Raw genomic sequence first — 22,102 nt, forward strand, 5'->3', positions numbered from 1 at the left:
GGGGCTGCTGAACTTCTGAAAAAATCTTCAATTGTGTAGATACGAGTTTTGGTAAAAGGTGAATTTGAGCTGAGAAAAGTTCCTCTGGTCTTCAGATAAGGCATAAACGAAATTTATTTTAAGTAGCACCATGAAATACTTTGTCATTAGTGAATTAAAAAAAATCTATAAAATGCAATATGGCTCTTAGTTTGAGATCCTTTTCTCTATTAATTGCTGTTAACAGGAGTGCCTTGCAGTAAGAACTCTTGATCCACTCGTCAACACATCCAGCCTAATTATGAGAAAATGTTTTCCTAAAAACCGTCTTCCTTTACCTACTATAAAAAGTGCTTTCCATTTCCAACTGCCAGTTATTCCTGCTAATGGTCCTGTGGCTCAGCTGTACAGTTTACCTCCCGAAGGTATGGATATTGTACTAAATTTTCTCTTTGAAATTGTCTAACTTAATTTTTAAAACTTTACTATATTTATATAGTTGATATATATATATACACTTATATATTTCGATGGAAACTAATATAAAAATAAACCAGGAACTAAAAAGTGCTTTTCATCTAACTGTCAGATGCAAAGCATAAACTGCATGTATTCACCTACACACTTAATCTTTGTTTTAACTTGACACATAGAAGAATATACGTGCTTCTTCAGTTTCTTTCTGTTAATCGGATAAACTAGATGCATTGAATTTAGTTTAGCATGTGCTACTTGAGGCATTGATATTAAACCATTGTGATTATTTCTTCGTCTATGTGATGAGAAGTAGAGCTGCTTATGTGAACTGCTGCAGTCCCTTAGGTAATGCTGGTCTGCAAAGCATTATCTGGGTGCTTTGTAAGAACAGCAATCTGATTGTGATTTCCTCTCATTGTTTTTGGGTAATTAATGATTTTTCAGATATCTGGAAGCAGTACTTGGGTAGGCAGACTATGAAGCTGCTGTGAGGAAATTAATCTAAATAAAGAGGTGAAACTGCACTTTTAATATCATATTCATGATATTTTCTGAAATAAAATATCATAATCTGAAAGAAGACAAGTATGTGTTTGAAATTCATATGAGATAGCATCAAATTACAGACTGTTTTCTATTGTCTCCTAAGTAGGAAATCTATACTGAAACCTGTTCCAAAATTTACAGAAATTAAATTTTTACTTCAGTATTTTGAAACTGTATTACTTTTTAGAACCATCATATTTTGATCATATTCTCTTGCCATTTATCAATCCTTTTTTAAAATATATAAACACAGAAAGATAAAAAAGATATAGGATACATCTCTCTAAATTTCTCTATTAAAAGAGGTACAGAATGGTCTGAACAAATACAGTCTGAATACATTAAAAGTATATTTTCATGTATTTAGCACTGTAAAAGTGTAATAATTCTGAATACTTCAGCAAATCGGTATATTTTGTTAATGTCTTATGTGAGTCTTCTACTTCTCTTATACTGAATACCCCCTTCTTAAAAACACCCTGTGATATTTGAAGAAAAAGATTGGATTTGTCACTAGTGATTAGCACATATATCAGAATGACTGTCTAGTGCCCACTTCTACATATCAGGAAGTGGTTTTAGCCCAGTACTCATTAGTAGTTGTGTAAATGAACATTTCACTTTTTTTTGTTGTTGTAGTTTAGATTTCAAAGTATTACATTGATAAATCAAATAGGGCTTGGTGTTCTGAATCCTTCTGCAGTTGTAGGGAGTAACTTTTCCTGTCTATATTTGGGGTTGCATATCTGGCTATGTTAAGCAGTTGCAGTGACTGCTTAAGTCAGCCCTCTTAAGATCCAGTATCTTGCTTACTAGGAGGAATCTATGTGGGAGCACTGGAAGGAAACTATCAATAGTTTCTGGCTTATTTTTAATTTTAGGCTCGTTCTTCAGATCTAAAAACATTTAGAGTAAAAACATATAGTGGTGGGTTTGTTTGTTTTCCTTCCTCTTTTTGACCTGCACATTACTACTCGATTTAAGAAAAGATGTCACGGCCATCTCATTTTGTGTTGAGCTGAGCCTGTACTGGGATATTCTGGTGCAGAACTGCAGGCTTGGCACATCTGGGTTGTTAAGCATTTCTGACAGCCAGTTGCTATTTTGGGGTGGGTGGGGGAAGGGATTTGTAGCATCGAATTTGCAGTATTGCCAAACATTCAGTTAGTTTTATAAACCTGCTAATAGTTACTAAAGCTTAGGGCATTTCACAGGACCTTGAACTAGTTGGTTTTGCCTTTTTTCAGTTGGTAAGTGAAAAATGAATAAATTTTGATGATTAGATAAACCTTTTTTTTGAGCTTATATATTATGTAAAATTTATGATCTGCCTTAGAGAACTTTTTTTTTCATATCACAGTGGATGATGTAGTGGATGAAAGTGATGACAATGATGATGTTGAAGCAGAGTCAGAAATTGAAGCTGAAAATGAAGATGACAAGGACCAACATTTTAAGGTTTGTAGGAGACGAAATTGTGCCTCAGTTTGGTCTTCTAATTGCATTGTTATTGCTTCAGTCATGTATGCAGCCATATGGTTTAGATATTATTAGAGTATTAGTAGAATGTGAGGAGGTTTTTCGTAAAAAAATTTGAAAAAATCATATGAATTTTAAAGAAGTTGAGTGCTGTTTGAAAGAATGAACCTTTGCGAAAAATCTTTTCGTTTCACACTAAATTTGGCTGCAGTGGGATGGAGCAGAACTGCAAACTGCTTTTTCAGTGTTTGTTCCCACCTTGTACTTACCTCAGTCCTCTCTACTGCGTATTGTACTCGGTAGGAGTAACTCCAGCTTTTTCCATTATTCTGACCTGGTATTGACTGTAGGTCAAGTTGACTTTGAAATTCAGCCAGCTTTATAGGTAGAGATCAGACCCTCTGTTCCCACTTTGGGAAGGTCTTGTTCTCAGTTGCCAGTCAGGATGCGAAAGGACATTCTGCCTGTTTTATGTTTGAATGTTATATCGATGCAGACATTGACGGCTTTGTTTGCGGGCTGTCTTCTCATGAGTCTTGATGAAGGGCATCTTCAAAAAGAACATTATTTTATTCTCACTGCAGTCAGGTGAAATGTTTACCTTTCAGGTTGTAATGGCTGCATAATGCATTATCTCCTGCAAAGGATAGGGCAAAATACATCTGTGCATAAAATAAATCTTTGCATAATACATCTGTATGAAAGCAAAAGAAAGTTAATTTGTAATGTTGCCATTGAAATTGGGGTTTTGGGAAACCAATAAAACTGAATTGCCTAAATCCTCATAATGAAATGTGCAGTTCAGCTAATTTTAAAAATGAGAGCTATGTCATAACCATGTTCGTGTAAGAAGTAAAGGCAGAATATCATATTTTTAGAAATTAATTCATCCTGTATGCAAGGTTAATTTATTTTGTTGGTCTTTCAGAATGATGATATTGAGACTGATATAAATAAACTGAAACCTAGACAGGAATTGGGGCGACCAATAGAAGAACTGAAAATATATGAGCAATTTTTCCCAGAACTTTTGGAAAACTTTCAGGTAAAGTATATGATTCCCAGTAGTAAGTGGTTGAATCTGGCATATATTTTAATCTTCTGCTTTTTTATGAATATAGTTATTCCAGAAAAAAAAAAAAAGTAAAAAAGGAGAGCATGTTTGCTACACATGAGGGGAGCTATACAGTCATACAGTGAGTTAGTTTCTGGCTATGTTATTTGAAGTCAATATACTATGTTGTGCACCTGAAAGCAGTGATTTACAAAATCTGGAGAATGGCATTGACTTGAAAGTTTCAGTTGGCCTTTTTATTGTTTCTTTTTTATTTTTATACTGTTTTGACAGTATCTTCTTGGAGAAGATGGAATTTTGTTGCCTTGTTCATGTAGGTTTACAACACAATGATAACTTTCTTTTTTAATTAAAACTTTGGTTTCACTTGGGCTATTGTCAAGTATATTGAAAGATAAATCATCTTATAAGAAGTGTTTACGTATGGGGAGGAAAATAAAACAAGAATCAAGGTTTGTTTCTGTTTACTTTTAGGAATGTGACTTGGTGTCCAAGGAACCAAAGCCTTTTCGATCTGATGCAAATCTGGGTGGGCCTATTGTTGTTCCTACAGCAGGAGAGGAGCACTGTGCAGAAGCAAGCCAATCAGTAAAAGAAATTTCTCTGAAGGAGAGCAATTCTTTATTGGCAGAGGAATGCAATATAAGGCCAGCCTTTCTGGAACTGTCCAAAAAAGATAGTAACAAAGGCAGTAGCTTACATCAGCAAAATGATCAAAAGAAGCTGCTGCCGACTTGCCAGTGTCTAAGCCAAGAAATTGTGAAAGGCTTGGACAGAATCACTCTGCAAAACACTGCAAAAAATGAACAGTATTTTGGTGCAGGGTGTGCCATAAAGAAGGAAAGCAAAACTAGCCTTACCACCCTTGCGTGCAGTAAGCCTTGTGAGCATGTTTCACCCTGCAGAAGTAGCCTTTTTGAGGGATCACCTGTTCAGCTGGGAAAACTGTGCTGTACTGGGGTGGATTCTGAGGAAGATGATGATTCCGGATCAAATTCATCAGGCGAACAAGTGATTCTTGAAGTTTCTGATATATCGCCAGTTCATGACTCTGATCTTTATATTGAAATGGTAAAAAACACAAAGTCTGTCCCTGAATATTCTGAAGTGGCCTATCCAGATTATTTTGGCCATATTCCACCCCCGTTTAAGGAGCCTATTCTGGAAAGGCCTTATGGAGTGCAGAGGTGAGTTAAAATTCTTTGTTGTGGTGGTTGTGGTTCCCTTGATAAACAGTCTTTACATTGAGAATAACTGGAAGTTCACCTCCTATGTATACAATTTTTATTCTGTCATGTAAAATGGTTTTCAGTGAAAATCAGTTTGAAGATAGGTAGCTAACTTCTTAGCATTAATCAATGCAAAGCCACCAAATAAAATTTGGTTCTGTAACTGCTAATTATAATTATGAAATTCCAGCTTCTAAAATCTTAATTTACTTTCTGCTCTCCAGTTTTTTTCCCCTCTTGACTTCCCCCCCATCCAGATCTTGTAACTTCTAAAAATCGCTTATCTTTTCCAAGATCAAAAGAAGGAAACTAGAAGTGACTCTAACTCATTATTTAACTTGCCAAGGAATTCTGTCATATTTTGTCAAGCAAAAACAATAAGAACTCTGAAAGCTTGTGGACATAATGGTGTATTGACAGTTTATCATCACCTTCTTTGCTGGGAGCTTTTCTCTGCATAGTCTGTGAATTAAGGACAAAATCTTATTGAAAGTGAATGAAGTTTCTTGAGTTTTTTCTCCTCTTGGAAGACCTTTAGCAGCACTAAAGTGAGTGTGGTCTCAATTGCATGAGACTCTACATGTTTACATTTAGATATTAAGATGACAGGTCTTTTTAAAACTAGATGAAATCTTTACAATAATTAGTTGACATATCTGTGATTGGAAAGAAAAATCTTTCCTACAATTGTTGAGACACGAATGACATTATGTTACTACATATATTCTTTCTAAAAAGCCCTCCTCACTGTTGAGAGTAAAGTATATTTAATTTCTAGATTGATTTGACTGATTTAGATTTGAACTTGGTATTTTCTGACTCAAGACAGCACAATACTTTAAGAAAATTTTGCATGTCCTGTCGTTACGTGTTTGATCATTGTGAATATTCCTGAGTAGTCTTACATTGGGTGAAGCCTAACTTTTTTAACTTTAAAGTATTTTACATTTGGTAAGATGTATTTTTAACATGGAAAGTAACATTTTACTTCCTCAGTGAAGCAAGAATGGAATTCCATGTAATTTTGCTAAATTTGATTCAGAAATCCTTTTTCAGCTTTTTAAGGTACACCATTCTAAGAATTCAGTTTTCTGCTAATGACTCAGTCTTGTTGCTGCAATATAATGAATTTCTGGGAAGATAACCCCTTTAAAAAGAGCCTAATCTTTTTAGAAATTGTACTTTATAGAAAGATGGTGAAAAGTGATTTTATCAAAGACACAGGGAAGTATTGAAAGTTTTCTGGAAAACCATGTGTAAATTCTGTTCGCTTTGAGTGAGATTTATGTTCACATTTTTGCCATTAATTAGTACACCCATCGTCAGCTAAGTCTCTGTTAGAAAGCAGAGCATTGCATTGCATTATATTGTCCTCACTGTATTCTAAGTGTTGTGGGGTGATGAATGTGTTTTGGTCTTGCAGTACGCTAGGAGATGCAGTGTTTACCAGCTTGTGTTTTGATGCACTTTTGAATTTTTGTTTGCATTTGACAATACGTAGTGTTTACAAAACGTTTAATCAAACTGTTGTCAGAATATCCTCTGAAAATAATTGAAGTGTTTTATTATTCTACCTTCTAGAGAAGGAAAATGCTACTTAATCCAGTCCCCTGTAAATTAGGAATTAAGTATCTACTTATTTTTTTTCTTCATCTTCTATAAACCTTAGGTGTGTTTTTGCTGCACATTTTCTAAACACCTGCAGAAGTGGTCATGAGTTAACTCAGAATTCTCAGGGGACCTACCCATAAACACGTAGCTCCAGGTCAATAGATTTTTCTTTCTCTTTTATTTTTCTAATTATTCCTTCAATAATCTTCCAATAGTTTCCCCGGTCTGCTATTTTTTCATTATCTTAAAATGCATTACTTTTTTTTTTTGTGTATCTTTCTTAAAGCCAGATCTTCTTTCTTTGTACTGTGGTTATAAATATGGTATTTAAATATTTTGCATTGATTAGTGAATTTTATCCTGATAAAATTCCTGTGATGATGGAGAGTATTATGATCACTGAGAGGTGTATGCTGAGGCATATTGAGATTTAATAATTCGTTATCAGGTGGGAAATCTGTAACTCTCCTGAGTTGAACCCTGATCAGATAGATTATGGTGAGTGGAACTTCTTGCAATTTTTTTATACATTGCTGGATATGTTTTTTTTTTCTCCTTGCCAAGTGACTCCTAACATAATAAGAGGTGCTACAGTTGTATACTTCTTTCTCTCTTTTCTCTTTTATCAACAATATTTATTTTAATTAAGCAGAATTTCCAGCCTGAACATACTTTACAGCTCTGTTCCTGTGTTCTTCATTGTTAATCTGCCTCCTTTTGTTCTTATTGCAGGTTCTGTGCTTTTCCCCACAGCTCTGCCACTATATTTCATTATTGAACTGCAACACATTCTTACTTTTCCAAACAAGGACCTAGATACTGCCAGTTGTGCAATGGTTTAATGATCTGGATAAATACATACCTGATATTTGGCTGACATCACCAAATTCATTCTTATTTGTTACCTAGTCGATATATGAACCTAGATGTCCAGAGGTGAAAAGCTAGTGCACTAACACACTCACTGCACGACCTACTCTGTAATACTTTAATTTTAGTTATGGTAGGACTCATGAAAATTACTAATATTACCAAGTACTGTCATAGATTAAAGCATTAACATACATAATGTTTGAGTAATTCCTGTTGCTACTACAAATTTTGATATGGTGCATTCATCTTGTAAGATAAAACCCACTGGGTTTTGTGCATGAAAACTCAGTTCCTACACATACAAATACTGGAATCAGGCAGCTGTGAATGCAGGTGTTTATTAAGTACACTTACATTTTTTGCACATAAGTGGGGACGAGGCTGAAGTGTCTCTGAAAGTCTATCCCACTATGTTCATGTTAATTTCATTAGTTTTTATTGTTACTTCTCTCTTACAATTGGAAATAATATGCAACAGGTTAAATGGGGATTCTTCTTTTTTCTAGGACAAAAATCTCTCAAGATATTGAAAGATTGATTCATCAAAATGATATTATAGATAGAGTTGTGTATGACCTTGATAATTCCAGGTGAGGTTTTAATTTTCTGAAAACAATAATGAATAGCCTAAGTATATTTTACTTTACCTATGATATAATTTGTAATTTTTAAAATGGTTCTATAATTGTTGATTTGACTAGTTCTTTCTTGTGGTATGACATTGTTTCTACTACTCAGGCTATTTTTATGGCAGATGTAGAATAATTGTTCAATTGACAAGTGAGATCTGAAGCAAACCACATGTGTTTCTGTTAGTCATTCTGATCTCTTTTTCTTCCCTTAGTTATTTAGTACCTGAGGAAGCAGATCTTTTGAAGTTTAATTCCAAATTTGAATCTGGAAACCTGCGCAAAGTTATTCAAATCAGAAAGTGAGATATTTCCATTTTTATTATTATGTGTGAAATCTTTCATTTCTTATTTTTAAAAAAGATGTATTTGTTTTTATTAATCTTCAGAAACGAATATGATCTAATTCTAAACTCAGACATAAATAGCAATCACTATCATCAGTGGTTTTACTTTGAAGTCAGTGGAATGAAACCTGGCATTGGATATCGGTTTAACATCATCAACTGTGAAAAGTCAAACAGTCAATTTAACTACGGTAAGATACATTTCCCATTCCTTGAGAAAAAATATGCAGTAAAATATTTGGACAGAAAAGTTGAGCTGTGTATCATGTCTTCCATCTATATATATATTTTTTTCAATAGTAGTAGTCACACTAGAAAGTGACTAATTTCAGCTAAAAAGAAAAAAAAAAGATGTAATTGAAGACACTAGCTATCAGATTTTGAAATTAAGCATTGATGTGATTAAAGCCAAAATAGAAGAATCGCAACTTCAGCGAAAATTGTCTTAAGATCATCTGGGATGAGGGACAACAAATCTTGTCAAAATTAGAACTAGGTGCCATTAAGTCCACTCCAAAATAGAGATGTTTTTCAGAAGGAAAAAAAAAGTGTAGATAGTCTCGAAGAGCTATTCTTACTGCATTTGTGAGAGGGAAAAGTAAGGTTCTCCTTTCAAGTGTTGTGAATGGTTCAGGTGTGACCCTCTGCAGCTTCTAACTCACAGCATTTGCTGTTTGTGCATCACGCAATGTAATAAGCTTTTCTTCCAGGAGAAGGGCCAGGACCTTCCAGGACCAGGGAGGTCATTCAGCTCAAAAGCACTTATGTGAGCTCTTTTCCCCATTTGATTTTGTACAATTCTTCCTTTTAGTCCTATAAGGAGAAGGAGGAGAAACCTTCCTTCCACCTTTCCCAAACACTTGGAACAAAATGACATCATATTCTTGAAGTGTTCACCTTCACTTGATTAAGATATAAACTTTTTAAGTGTTGCTGAGAAATAGGACATATTAAACCATTTATTTAAAATATTTGCACTTTCACAATAAGCTTATATGAACTAAACAAATAATAATCTCTTAACTTGAAAGTTCTCTCTTACTTGAAAACTTCTGTATTTTCCAACTCTACAGGTGAATAGATGATAATCTCAGTATTTTATGTTCTTTTTGCTGCCTTTTCATAGTGATGAGTTAAATGGAGTAGGCTTTTCTTTCTTTCTTTTTTTTTTTCTATCTTTAATTAGGATTTGATAGAGAGTGGAAACATGATCTTTTGAATGAAAGAGCATGTCCAGATTTTCATGAAAATATATTCTATGATAGCAAATTGAAAAGTGTAGCTAGCTTGGAGAATTGCATAAAAATGTTTGTCTGGTCCATTACCGATATCATCTCAACATTAAAGAGTGCTATCTTTACATTAAAATGATTTTTTTTTTTAAGGTATGCAACCACTCATGTATTCTGTTCAGGAAGCCTTAAATTCTAGACCATGTTGGACTCGTGTTGGGACAGATATTTGTTACTACAAGTAAGTACCAAACAGCTATAACAAACAGATCTTTTGCTGAAGATGACTATGAGATTTTTTGCTGACAACAAGAAATGTTTGCTCCTGTTTTTTAACAGTCTTACAATAGTTCTATTGTGAACACAGCTTTTCTCCTTAATTACTCTTGCTTTGTTATTATGGAAAAGTAACAGAAGTGATGAAAATATATAGAATCTCACTTGGTTAGCACACTGATATCATTGAAGTAGTTTACTTATATACTCATTTTGGCTAGAAAAGGCATTTTATTGTACGGAAATATTTAGTGAAACATAGATGTGCACACTCTTTAAAATGTCGTTGGTGACATGCAGTTATACTAGCCAGGTGGTATCTGTGATAAGTCTTTTGTGCCTTTATTGTAAATCATTTTAGAGTAATCTTAGAACATAAGAAGTTACCATTAAATTTCTTACCCTTCTTAGTGAAGGGTTGTTTGCTGCTGCTTTTTTGTTTGTTTTACTCATCTCCTCCCATAAAGCATGTCTATCTTTGCTCTCCAAGTTTCTTCACAAGTTAGTATTTAACTTGTATGAACACAGAAGAGAAATATAATCCCTAAAAATCTTCCTACCTCTTAAAAAGTATGTTCAGGAATAAGCTCTTGAGACAAAAAAAAAAAAACTTATTCAAATGTGTTCATTATCTTTGTTTTACTACTAGGAATCATTTTTCGAGGAGTTCTATTGCTGCTGGAGGTCAGAAAGGAAAATCTTATTATACAATTACATTCACAGTGACTTTCCAACATAAGGACGATGTCTGCTACTTTGCTTACCATTATCCGTATACATATTCGACCTTAAAGGTGGGAAGATTATAATTTGTTACATAGATAACCATTTTTACTTTTGGAGAACGTGTAATGTGGAAAATGATAGCCATTTGTGAATTAATTCTGCTTCCATTTTTTTAGGTTCAAACTGCTCCTTAAATTGGAGAATTTTTTTACATGATCTTGATATAAAATGACAGAGGGTGCGGCTTGTACTTAAGAACAATTCCTGGGAAACAAAATGATGCTTGTTTTCAAAACAAATAAAATATATGGTTTTTTGGGGATTCACAACTATATTTATTAGAAAAATCTTTATGCATTGAATTAGTGTTTTTGAGTGAGTCAAATTACTCTTATCCTCCACAAGTTCATAGCTGACCTATGCAAGCTGTTATATTGAAGACAGAGAGAAGCATTTTTAGGATAGTGAATTAGGTAAAAGGAGTGTTGTAAAGCATTCAGTATTAAAGAAAACTTCTGGACAGAATGCTTTGTCATAGACGACGTGGTTTTCGCCATATCGTGACTTCTTTTTTTTTTTTTTTTGGTAATAGTAGCAAAAACGTACTTGTGGATTCAATGTTTAGTGTAAACCAGTGTCGATTAAAGCTATTTATTAAACAATTTACTAATTTATTAAAATTTTTGAAGAAGTTTCACCTATTAGAAAATTTGCACTTTTCATTTTCTTCAAAGCAATTGTAAGAACATATAAAGAATTTAGCTGGCTAGATATGCAGAGAATGATATTTCATTGTCAAAATATTATTTGTAACAATAACAACAACAACAACAAATTGGAGTAAATAATGTCTGTAGAATAGACTTTTGTGGATGATTACAAAAGATTTGAAGTATCTTTTCATTATTTTGGGGATGAAGATGCATCTACAGAAATTGGAATCCATGCACAACCCTCAACAGATATATTTTCGGCATGATGCTCTGTGTGAGACCCTGGCTGGCAACAGTTGTCCGATAGTCACTATTACAGCCATGCCAGAGTCAAATAGCTATGAACATATCTGTCAGTTCAGTAAGTATGATTTCTCTTTCTCGTCAACAGGAAATAATGGTAAACTAGCTCTTGTGAAAAAAAAAAAAAAATCTGTCAACTACTGTGCACTTAAGCAAAACAATGTAAAATAAGTTTAATGACTTTCATGATATTGGAAGATGCTGGTGTTCAGGATTTCCTTTGCATTTAAAAACATATATCTGAGTATGAGAATTTTTATTTCTGTTACTCTTTGCTGATAGTGCTTCTTGGAGGAGAAAAAAAAACCTGATGTTCAACTAACTTTTCTGCCAAAACCTGTGGAAGTCAGCTTGTCAAAAAAGTTTTCATAGTGAAAAGCCTCAGCTACTGGGACTTTTAAGTGTGCTTTTGTTGTAAGAGCATTCTCAGTTAACCCCCTTCACGCCGGCTCCCCTGGTATTTTTCTAGTTTATTTGAAAAGAACCTTTGAAAGTATATGGCATGCTAATTGCCATCTTCAGCTGATTATGGCCATGTAGTTGTCTCATACTGAATTTAAAATTCCACTGTCACCTGTGTAATTAGCAGTCCTTCTAAAAATGTTCTGATGAGTTCATGAAGAATGCTCCATTTATATGAATGCACTGAAAGATAAAATACTACACGTTGCATTGGACTGAATAAAGGAAATGATTACTTCTCTCTTCTGTAAATAAAATTTTAAACTAGCTTGAATCATCTTTTGTGACATTTATTCTCCTTTTAGGGAATCGTCCTTATATTTTCCTAACTGCTCGTGTCCATCCTGGAGAGACAAATGCAAGTTGGGTTATGAAGGGAACACTGGAATATCTTATGAGCAATAATCCAAGTGCCCAAAGTTTACGAGAATCTTATATTTTCAAAATTATTCCAATGCTCAATCCAGATGGTGTCATCAATGGAAAGTAAGCTTAAGTTTACTTACAAATGTGTAAGTTGTGAATACTAAGTCTTTGCATCTGTTGTTTAAGAAAGTAATTTAAAATAGAATTTAAGTAAATATAACTAAAAATAAAACTATAAATAAATGAATCCTAAAAACATACAAATGCAATACTCATATATACTAAAAGAATTCTTATAAAACCGTGAGAATTTATTTTCTGAGGATTTTTAGGTTTTTTTGTTTGTTTGTTTTCCCTGAAGAAATATGGTTCAATTAGTTCACTGTAAAATCATATTTTAATTGTTTCGGGGCGCTTTGGTGTTTTGGCGTTTCATTCTCTTCTGACTGGAGATTGCACCTTTATTCGTTCTCTGAACCGCAGTCTTGAGCAGGTGAAGGTAGTTACGAGAAAGCAAAAGTGCTTTGAAATTAAAAAAAAAAAAAAATAGTCCTTTGGCATTGAACTCTTCCAAAGAAGTGGTAACAAAGAAGACTTGCATTAGGAAGGGTTTTTTTTCTTCATGCCTTTGTTTGTTTGTTTGTTTCTTTCTGCCAAATAGCCACCGTTGCTCCTTAAGTGGAGAGGACTTAAACAGACAGTGGCAAAATCCAAATCCAGATCTGCATCCCACAATTTACCATGCCAAGGGCTTACTGCAATATCTGTCTTCTATAAAACGTTTACCACTGGTGAGTATGTGTAAAGCAATTCTGAATCTTTTTGTTTATGCAGCTAGTCTGTAAAGTAAACTTCTTAATAGGTTCATGTAAACTGTATTACGCTTGCAGATGTGATTTGGAGAGCTGATCTGTTGCAAACATTTATGCTACTTTTTTCTGTTGGTAGCACAGAGGGTTAAACCTTATTTAGAAAGCATCTGAATTTTTTCTCTTACTGCATGAGTTGATCATATAAACAGTATTTCCTAAACATTTGGAACTTTTTACAGTGAAAATATAAACATAATAGCATAAGAAATAAGGATTTTTTTAATGTTAGTATTAAGTTGATACACCTTGGCTTCATTTTGCTGAATTGTTTCTTTCAGGTCTACTGTGATTATCATGGTCATTCTCGTAAAAAGAATGTATTTATGTATGGCTGCAGTATAAAAGAGACAATGTGGCACACTAATGTTAGTTCCTCCTCTTGTGACTTGATTGAAGACCCAGGTTACAGGGTAAGTTGGACATTCATAACTTTTGACACTTGACAAGAATTTGGAATATGCTTATGCTATGCACTTATGTGACTTTACAGCATAACTAGGCTTACTCAGAAAAATTAGTTTCATGAATGTATTTCAAAACATTTTGAGAGATGTAAACATTGCTGAAATATAACTTCAAACTTACTCATGGTACAGTAATTCCTTTTTCTGGGGGGAGAGGGGAGGGGCAGGTACCACTGTATGCTTTTTTGTGGACAGTATTACCTTATAATGTATACATGAGAAATATGCTTCTCTCCATTTATAATCGTAGAATCATAGCATGGTTAAGATTGGAAGGGACCTCTAGAGGTCATCTAGTCCAACTCCCCTGCACACGCAGGGTCACCTAGAGCACGTGGCACAGGACTGCGTCCAAGCGGGTTTTGCCCAACCTCTCTGGGCAGCCTGTTCTAGGGCTCTGTCACCCTCACTGTTAAAAAAATTTTCCCTAAGTTCCTGTGGAACTTTTGATGCTTCAGTTCGTGGCCATTTCTTCTAGTTCTGTCAGTGGCCACCAGTGGAAAAAAAAGGCCAGCACCATCCTCCTCACTGCTTCCTTTGAGGTACTTATAGACACTGATTAGATCCCCTCTCAGTCTTCTCTTCTTCTCTCCAGACTGAACAGGCCCAGCTCTCTCAGTCTTTCCTCACAGGGCAGATGTTCCAGGCCCCTGATCATCCTTGTAGCCCTGTGCTGGGCTGCACCTGAACTCCACCAATTCATGGTCACTGCAGCTGAGGCTACCCCCCACCTTCACATCTCCAACAAGTCCCTCTCTATTTGTTAGCACGACGTCCAGTAGCCCACCTCTCCTCATTGGCTCCTCCACAACCTGCGTCAAAAAGTTATCATCAATGCACTGCAGGAACCTCCAGGACTGTTTGTGCCTGGCTGTCTTGTCCTTCCAGTTGATGTTGGGGTAGTTGAAGTCCCCCATGAGAACCAGGGCCTGTAACCATGAGGCAACATCCAACTGACTATGGAAGGCCTCATCAACTTCCTCATCCTGGTCAGGTGGCCTGTAGCAGACACCCACCACAGTGTCTCCCACATTAGCCTGCCCTCTAATCCTTACCCACAAGCTCTCAGCTCGCTCATCACCCGCTCCCAGGTTGAGCTCCTGCATTCCAGTTGCTCTCTCACATAAAGAGCAACTTCACCACCTCGCCTTCCCAGCCTGTCCTTCCTAAAGAGCACACAGCCTTCCATGGCAGCGCTCCAGTTGTGTGAGCTATCCCACCCTGTCTCTGTGATTCCAAGGAGATAACGACGCTGGGACCGCACACAGATCTCCAGTTCATCCTGCTTATTCCCCATGCTTCACGCATTGGTGTACAGGCATTTCAGGGAAGTAACCAAGCCTGCAGGTTCCCCAGGAGGGGTGAAAGAGGACCCTCTATAATCATATCCTATCCTCACGTCCCCACTACCATACTCCCGCTGGAAACCATCTGACCTTGGCTGTGTGGTACTGTTCGCCCTGTTTGTGTGACACTCCCCTTCCCCCTTCTTGTCTAGTTTAAAGCCCTCCTAAAGAGGTTGGCCAGCCTTTTGGCAAAGAGACGTGTGGCCCTCTTGCTGAGGTGGTTCCCATCATTCCCCACTAGCTGGTGGTCATCAAACAGAGTCCCATGGTCAATTAGTAAATTAGTAATTACTAAAAGCAACTAGTAAAAGAAAGGAGAATCATTTAAGCATGGCAGAGATTATTCTAGAAAAAGTACTGAAATGCTCTGTGAAACATGCTCTCCATGTTTTTGTGCATGGGGAGAGGCAAGAATAGCTTTAAAATATGTATAATTAATGTATATGTCCCTAACGCATGCATGAAATAGGTTTGGACAAAAAACAGCCAGTGCATTGTATAAGCTTTTAGAATTTCATGAAATACCAGTTGTCAGTCAGTGTAACTTGACTGCCGCCTTGTGGCAAATCTGTGCAACTCAGTGTTTTGGGCCCATTTTTTTAAGGCAGTTAGACTCATTGAGCTTATACAGGCATGTTAAAAGGTTTGTTAAGCATCTAAAGACTCTAGATTAGTATAGATGCTTTCAGATGCTTGCCATTTTATAAAATAATTCGGTTGCTATTGAACCTGCCTCACAGAATGGTTAAGGTTGGAAGGGATCTCTAGAGATCATCTAGTCCAACCCCCCTGCACGTGCAGAGTCACCCAGAGCACGTGGCACAGGACTGCGTCCAAGCGGGTTTTGAAGATCTCCAGAGAAGGAGACTCCACAACCTCTCTGGGCAGCCTGTTCCAGGGCTCTGTCACCCTCACTGTTATTTTTTTTTTCCTTAAGTTCCTGTGGAACTTTTGATGCTTCAGTTTGTGGCCATTTCTTCTATTTCTGTCAGTGGCCACCAGTGAAAAAAAAAGGCCAACACCATCCTCCTCACTGCCTCCCTTGAGGTACTTATAGACACTGATTAGATCCCCTCTCAGTTTTCTCTTCTCCAGGCCGAACAGGCCCAGCTCCCTCAGCTCAGCCCTCTCCTCACAGGGCAGATGTTCCAGGCCCCTGATCATCCTTTTAGCCCTGCGCTGGACTCTCTCCAGCAGCTCCACATCACTCTTGTACTGTGGAGCCCAGAACTGGACACAGTGCTCCAGATGTGGCCTTCAAAGATGATGGAGAGAGGCTTAGCTGTGGCATCCGCCAGCTCACGCAGCAGTCTTGGGTGCATCCCATCAGGGCCCATGGATTTGTGGGTATCGAGTTTCCTTGGGTGCTCTCTGACCCAATCTTCCTCTACCCAGGGCGAGTCTCCTCCTCCTTGCCTAGTTTAAAGCCCTCCTAACCAGGTTGGCCAGGCTTTTGACAAAGAAACGTGTGCCCCTCTTGCGGAGGTGGTTCCCCACTAGCTGGTGGTCATCAGAGTCCCATGGTCATAGAAGTCAAAACTCTGTTGCCAAGCCGAGCAGCGCAGCTGGTTGTTTATCTGCCGTATCTGCCTTCTCCTCCTTAAATCATGTGCAACTCGTGCGGTTTCCCGGATGTTGAGTCTGTTTTCATTCACAGTTGCTGCCCTGCTTATTTGTATGAGGTCTTGTCATTTACACCTGCATGATCATAACATGCGAAACTCAATATACAATAAGTGTTGTGACAGAAAAGTGTTTTTCTTCCAAAAAGGGGAACTGAAATATCTGGGCAAGCTTACTCTGACATATACTACTGAAACAGTAAAATCAAAGTATTTTTGTCTTACCTGATACAAATAAAAGCTGGTCAAAAATGGAAGCGTTTAAGATTAAGCATGTAATAGATTCATTTGCATAACTGTTTCTTGTCATTTTCTAAATCTGTCAAGTAGACAATTATGTATTATATTTACTTGCTTAAGGCTCTGCTGAATAGAGTTTCATTTTATGTATTAGTAAAAATTGTGTATATCAGGTCAAAATGGATTGTTAAACCCATATAAAATCTGGATTACAGTTCTCTTAATTGCATGGGATATATAGTGTGCTTAATTTTGATAAAATCAGCTGGATAAATTAGGAGATGGGAATTGTCTGAAAATTTTTTTCTTATCATGTATATTATGCACATGATTAATGTTTCATTTAGTAATTGGGTCTACAAAAGACAATTTAAGCAGGTAGGAAACGACAAAAACCTATTTTCACTTGAGCCTACTGTTTTTTGAAAACTCCAGCTGAAGAAGTATTCTCATTATTCTTCAAATGCAAACTTGAGCAAAATTATCTGATAAGTTTGTAACTTTTATTTCTTCATAAATATTTTATGATATATGAAATTGAATATTTTTATGGATATTATATTTTTCATAAATAAAATTAAAGAATTGCTGTCTTCTTAATATTACCACTCCTGCAGACGCTCCCTAAGATCCTCAGTCAGACTGCCCCGGCGTTTTGTATGGGCAGCTGCAGCTTTGTGGTGGAAAAGTCAAAGGAATCAACAGCACGAGTTGTTGTCTGGAGAGAAATAGGAGTACAAAGAAGCTACACAATGGAAAGCACATTATGTGGATGTGACCAGGGTAAATATAAGGTAAGGAATTGCATCATTTGAACAATTCTTCTTTGATTTCTACCATCTGCACTGGAATCATGTTCTGTAACCCAGCTTGCTTGCATTCGTTTAATTTCTAAGAACTTTGTGTATTCCAATGTTGTAGAAAAATAATGTTATGTGCAGTATTACAGGTTGTGCAACTGTCTTCGTCTGTCACTTAAAATAATACCACTGCATATATGTTACGCTTTTCAGCTGTACTAACAAGACTGCTATTAATGAGTGCTTATGACACATGTAAATGCATTTATTAAAAATATTTCAGAGAACTGTTTCTTTCTAGTAGATTATTAAAATTGGATAGTAATAAATGCGAACAGTAGATAAAAGTTTTCTTCATATGTGACAGCTTGAGACTTCCCTATGTCAATTCATGACTATTGAACAGGTGTTCAATATCACCCTTTTCAGAATTAGTTTCAGAAACACACTTATAAATCAAAACTTTTTTAATATCAGGCTACCAATATTACAAATCGTCCATTTCTAAGTAAAGTCATTATAGTCGTTTTGCTTCTTATTTTATTTTCAAATTACCTTCTTAAAAGCATGCTAGTAGTCCTGAATATTTGAAAACAGAGAGTGGCCCCGTGTTTTTTTCAGCTGACAGAAAACCTATTTCAGAAGGAACACCCAATGAAAATGAAAAAAGAGTAAAAGAACATTAGATCTTCAGCTTCCGCTGCTGGATTAAGTTACAAATTGAAGCAAGTTTGCAAATGGGACATTCATGGAAGAAGTAGCAGTTTCTTCTACTTACAAAGTTTAGAAATGCTGAACAAGAAAATGACTGCAAGCCTCAAAAAGGCTGGTGCTTAACCAGGAAAAAAAAAAAAGGACGAGAAAACTATGAAAAGAAAGGGAAAAAAAGTATAAAAAGATAATACTGTTGTGTGCTTTAGCATCCATGCTTACTCTTCTGAGCGGTAGGAAGATGGATGTTTTGACAGGAATTTCGATACATGTGTAAATACTAGGTGAATGAATTCTGCTAGTTGACAACAGAAGCATGCTCTGACAATATGCTTATTGTCACTTCCAGAATATTGCATTTTAATTTCAGTGGATATTATGAAACTTTAAAGTGATAACTCATCCAAATCACTTAATCTGAAACATCAGAATATTCTTGCAACCTTCAACTTCCATGGCTTTAACAGTGTTGTTTCTGAAGGTTCTTCAGAAAAGTAAACTGAGATGGTTTACGGACAAACTCATCTTCCAAGCCTTCAATTCGGCGGTGAAAACAGTTGAGTTCTGTCAAAAGCATCCATTACTTAAAAGTTCTCCTGCATGATGTGAACTAGTCCAGTTTACAGACAGGGTCAAGTTGGTTTTTTTTGTCATTTATTTTCTTTGGAATTAAACAGTGTACAAGATCTTAGCATTCTCTGAACATACAGGAAAACCTTTCATAATTTCTTCACCATAGTTATCCTTGTCTAAATCAGAAAATATGCCTGAAGGGCTAAGGTCACTTGATCGAGCAAGAGGAAAATTTCTCCAGTGAAGATGAAAAGATTCCCTTCTTTCTAGGAAGGAAGCGGGACCAATAACTTTGTGAAAGAACTTACACTATAAAGTTTTTCACATCTTTTAAAACACCTTTTTTGTTTGTTGGCTTGTTTTTGTTTTTGGAAAACGTATTCTAACCTGGAGAAACTACCTCTCTTCCAACTTCCCATCTCAAATTACATGATATTTCAAAGGATAATGTGTTGCCTGCATGCCTGAAATGCCTTTTTCCCATTCTTGTGACTTAGTATCGTCCTAAAATCCATCAAGGCATAAAAAGTAATCACTCAAAACATCTGTCCTTTGTGAAACAAATGGTGGATCTCTGCGAAAACTGGGTATCACAGCATCAATTTAGCATTTCATTTTATTTTATTCAAACTCAATCAGAAAGCAAGAAAGCTGTTAAGGTGAAGTTGGCAATTCTTACCTGAATTTAGGGTCATTTGTAACAGAGTTATCTCTGGAAGCAGTCGCACTTTAGCTGGTTCTGTAGGGTCTCTGTTGTCCATTGAGAATTAGTGTCACAGATATTCGCCAGTCATCTGTGATTCAACACTGGAAAAGCAAATCTCCATGAGAAAAGTTATCCAAGGACCAAGGAGTATGGAACACTATTAAGACACGGGACAAGAGAAAAAGATCTCAATCTTTCTCCTGGTGTGAGAAAATGTGAACTTTTTTCAAATATATATTCAAATCACAATAAAACAATCATTAAGTCATTCCAGCTTAGGGATGACAGACGTGATAGACAATACAGATTAATCTTTCAGTTAATAGAGAAGTTTGCTGTTATCTGTGAATTGTGATGCTGCAAGGAAAGGGTTTTGTTTTTAAAAAAATAAAAATAATAAGTCTGAGTCAACAGAAGTACCTTGTTAGTTATAGTGATCCTTCAGTCTCTTGATGCTGAGTTCTCTAAGATAATCACCACTCAAGAGTAGTAAAGGAGAACAGGATCATTTACTAAGCAAGTGACTTCTCCACATCTAACATGGCTGTTGAGAATGTGCTAAATATCTACTATCGAAGGATCCATCTCAGCTTGAGTTAGGAGTCCTTCATGCCTCTGTTGCATTTTTGGTGTTTTCATGTTGTACTGACTGAGGAAGACTCAATTGGTGTTCTAAAGTGTTATTGCCTGGAAGAAAGTTAATTGTATAAAATATGAAAATGTAGGAATGAACTAAAAATTTTCAGCTAGCAAAAAAATCCATATGTACTTTAGAAAGCTGTGCCTATGTTGAACAGCAAAATTTCTAACACTTAATGAAGTGTAATAGGCCACAGAAGCAATTGCAAGTATTAGGAAGATCAAGAAGAGAAGTACAGAGAAGACCTCAGTGAAAATGAACTTCACTTCGCTTCCTTCAGCAGATAATAGCAGCTTCATTAAATGAAGTCAGCTTTGGAACCCTAGTTTCATGTAAAAGCGGAACATTTGTTTGATGGAAGGATAGCAGTGGATGAAGTTTGGTGTTTGGCAGCCATGTGGTATTACATTCTCCACTGTGATTCAAAGAAACGGCAAAATCAAAGTTAGACTTTAGTGTCGTTTTCTACTCCAAGTATATGTGCCCTTCAATGTAGCAAGTTCAAGCTTTGCCATCAGGATTGTTCAGCATCTCCCATCCAATTGGTTATGTGTCTCCCTAGTTATTTACTCCTTTTCCTCTGCTGAAAGTAGCAGCCATGGAATATGCACACGCTATTTATCATTCTAACAGTTGTCTTTGCACTTTCTTTCATACTGTGCTCTGTCCTTTTCCTACCTAAGAGCCACTCGTACTGTTAATAAGGAATCTGCAAACTAATGATGACTTCTGCAATAGCAGAGGTAGACAATGATGGGAAAAGTTTCTGAACTGTCAAGTTACACACATGCTGGTCTATGTAACAGTGAGATTACTGTTACCATTCTCCTTCCTCTTCCACATATTTGTTGCCTCTTGTCCTTAATGTTATTTTAATCTCTTTGGGGCAGGGATTGCATCTTCCTGTGATTAGCATAGTGGAGACCCAGCTATGACTGGGATCTTCAAATGTTACTGATGTGCAAAGAAATAAAAATAAATAAATAAATAAAAAAGGCCTCTGTGGAGGTACTGCACTGAGAGTGAGGAGAACTGATTTCTGTTCCCAGCGGGGTCAGTGACATGCTGTGAGACACTGTGCAAATCGCTTCAACCTTCTGTGCCTGCATTTCTCCATCAGTAAAGTGAGGATAATTCTTCCTTTATTGATAAAGTGCTTTGAAATCTACAGCACAAAAGCACTATAAAAGAGGTAAGTAGAATTCATATTAACAATAATACTCAACTATCCAATTCTTGTTTGCTGCTAGGAGGTTTCTGTAGCATTTGGCTGGAGAACTACACTGTTTAGTGTAGTGAATACAGGTTTCTTGTTACTAAAAGGGCCTTGTTCATGAAGATCATTGAGGAATTGAGAAGTCACAGGAAAAATCAAGTCAAACTTCCCAATAATTATTTTTGCATATATTCAAAACTGGAGCAAGTAAAGAACGCTGCAGACTACCATTTTGGAGAAACATAGCATTTTTGATCTTTGCATTTAACGATGTGGCAACGTACAAAGCTTGCGTGTGTGTTTTTTAGCGTGTAGGCAAAAAAGTGTCTATCCTTTTTGCTTTGCGTATTTCTTACTGGATGACACAGCTTGCCACCGTTGTCTGATTCTTCTGCTTCCCTGCTTGTTTTGTTAAAGCTGCTTTTTTTTACCTTCCCTTTCCCTTAAAAGATTTAGAAGAAACAAACTTATAAATACTTCTGAGATCCAGAAGTGCATGTTCATATATGGGGGTGGTTATGACATTAAATTTATTATTGTTTGTTCTGTCAGTAGTAGCCAATTATGTAATTGCTTAGAGCCATTCTGG

At 36.2% G+C, this 22,102-nt stretch overlaps 1 protein-coding gene across 2 annotated transcripts in view; it reads left to right on the forward strand.

The window, feature by feature from the left end:
* The window catches only part of AGTPBP1 (ATP/GTP binding carboxypeptidase 1), a 53,422-nt gene that overhangs the window by 16,546 nt on the left and 14,774 nt on the right, over positions 1–22,102 (forward strand). Inside the window, exons 11-25 of one of the 2 annotated variants that reach the window (XR_015913950.1) lie at positions 227–404; positions 2,363–2,460; positions 3,410–3,526; positions 4,031–4,743; positions 7,776–7,859; positions 8,114–8,200; positions 8,288–8,436; positions 9,631–9,718; positions 10,403–10,547; positions 11,400–11,553; positions 12,263–12,443; positions 12,985–13,114; positions 13,474–13,605; positions 17,485–17,661; positions 21,347–21,489. Coding sequence is in view for 1 of the 2 variants with exons in the window: in XM_010218393.2 (XP_010216695.2) it covers positions 227–404; positions 2,363–2,460; positions 3,410–3,526; positions 4,031–4,743; positions 7,776–7,859; positions 8,114–8,200; positions 8,288–8,436; positions 9,631–9,718; positions 10,403–10,547; positions 11,400–11,553; positions 12,263–12,443; positions 12,985–13,114; positions 13,474–13,605; positions 17,485–17,661 (2,433 nt within the window). In the remaining variant the exon portion in view is untranslated. The remainder of the gene's footprint in view (positions 1–226; positions 405–2,362; positions 2,461–3,409; positions 3,527–4,030; positions 4,744–7,775; positions 7,860–8,113; positions 8,201–8,287; positions 8,437–9,630; positions 9,719–10,402; positions 10,548–11,399; positions 11,554–12,262; positions 12,444–12,984; positions 13,115–13,473; positions 13,606–17,484; positions 17,662–21,346; positions 21,490–22,102) is intronic. The other variant, XM_010218393.2, reaches the window with a different exon arrangement.

Source organism: Tinamus guttatus, unplaced genomic scaffold, assembly GCF_059628265.1.
Source record: "Tinamus guttatus ecotype Peru unplaced genomic scaffold, ASM5962826v1 Tinamus_guttatus_pri_ptg000620l, whole genome shotgun sequence".
In the NCBI taxonomy this organism is placed as follows: Eukaryota; Metazoa; Chordata; class Aves; order Tinamiformes; family Tinamidae; genus Tinamus; species Tinamus guttatus.